Source organism: Haplochromis burtoni, unplaced genomic scaffold, assembly GCF_018398535.1.
Source record: "Haplochromis burtoni strain Fernald_Lab_line unplaced genomic scaffold, NCSU_Asbu1 Contig_1142, whole genome shotgun sequence".
Taxonomy (NCBI): domain Eukaryota; kingdom Metazoa; phylum Chordata; class Actinopteri; order Cichliformes; family Cichlidae; genus Haplochromis; species Haplochromis burtoni.
The window spans coordinates 71,299-72,636 of NW_024583503.1; the positions used below are offsets into that span (position 1 = coordinate 71,299).

The window sequence follows — 1,338 nt, forward strand, 5'->3', positions numbered from 1 at the left end:
ACCTGACATGAAATAGTGCCGGAAATGAAATAAAAGACCTCCAGAAACCACAAGAAGAACCAGGAGAACCAGGAGAGCTTTGGCCCAGGATGGAAATTGTTCTGTGGAGAAACAGACAAAAAAAGCAAGATCTCTGAATCGTGACTTTGATTGTTAGCATTGACCTCTGACCTGTGTCAGCATCACTTACCTTTGACCTGCAGCACTACTTTCTGTCTCAGGATGTCTTTGTCCCTGTAGATGGTGCAGATGTATCCTCCACTGTCTCTCTCTGTGGGGTATTTCAGGGTCAGGCTGAGGTCTCCAGTTCTCAGCAGGTCTTTGTTCATCTTTGTTCGGTCTCTGTAAAGTCCATCCTGTTTCTTAAGGTGGTCGCTTTTGTGTGGATACACATACACCACTATGTCAGCACAAGTCCACTCCAGTGTGATGTCCTTTGGCAGCCCAGGTTTTGTTTTGCAGGGTAAGAGGACAGACTCTGACCCTTCCCCCACTGTCACCTTCATTGGGTTATCTATGAGGACAACAGCAACATTATCAACCACAAGAGCAGGAGCAGAAAAACATTAGTGGTAACTGAAACCTGATGAACATCTGCATTCCTGAGCTCTGACTCTGGCTTTTTACTGGTGAAGGTGTCTGATGGTATTATTTGGTTTACCGGGCATTACTCACCAACAGGGAAACCACTGAAAAGTGGGGTGAAAAGAGGGGAGTGGACGAGAAGTGCTCAGTGTATCATGGGAAGTTTTTTTAAGGATATACTACCTCTCCATTTGACCTCTGACCTTTGTCTACAGGACAGATTTTTTCGCCTGTATTTTCATCTGGGGTTTGTTGCTGACCTTTGACCTGCAGCTGTACATCTGTCAGTCTCCGTTCTCCTGTCCCATCACTCATGGTGCAGGTGTAGTTGCCGACGTCGGTCCGTTGTGGTTTTCTCACAGTGAGGCTGAAATCTCCAGTGTTCAGAGCATCGACCATCATCGATGTGCGCCCGCTGTAATGCTGGTTTTGTCCTGTAAGGTCATCTCCTCCTTCTTGTGTCATGTGGACAGTTTTGGGATCCAGATCACTGCGAGTCCACATCACTGTGGGTTGATCAGGAATGAAGCCTGAGAACCGGCAGGGCAGCAGAGCAACCTTTGCTGCCTCATACACCTGCACCAGCACAGCCAGGGCATGCTGGGAAACTGAGGACACATAAACACAGATTAGCTGCACGCTGTGGGTTTGTCTCAGAGACCACATTTATCTGCAGGGAGCAGAGTAGTCAGCCAATCACATTAACTGTAGTTTATTTTAATCATCAAGGGTTTTCAGCTGTAGTTGACAAAG

At 47.2% G+C, this 1,338-nt stretch overlaps 1 protein-coding gene across 1 annotated transcript in view; it reads right to left on the reverse strand.

Moving 5' to 3' along the window:
• Positions 1 to 1,328, reverse strand: part of LOC102306311 — a 2,683-nt gene extending 1,355 nt beyond the window's left edge. Inside the window, exons 1-3 of the mRNA XM_005951832.3 lie at positions 846 to 1,328; positions 191 to 514; positions 3 to 101 (exon numbers count right to left, since the gene is read on the reverse strand). Of these exons, the coding sequence (XP_005951894.3) occupies positions 3 to 101; positions 191 to 514; positions 846 to 1,251 (829 nt within the window). The 5' untranslated portion in view covers positions 1,252 to 1,328. The remainder of the gene's footprint in view (positions 1 to 2; positions 102 to 190; positions 515 to 845) is intronic.
• Between the last annotated feature and the right edge of the window lie 10 nt (positions 1,329 to 1,338).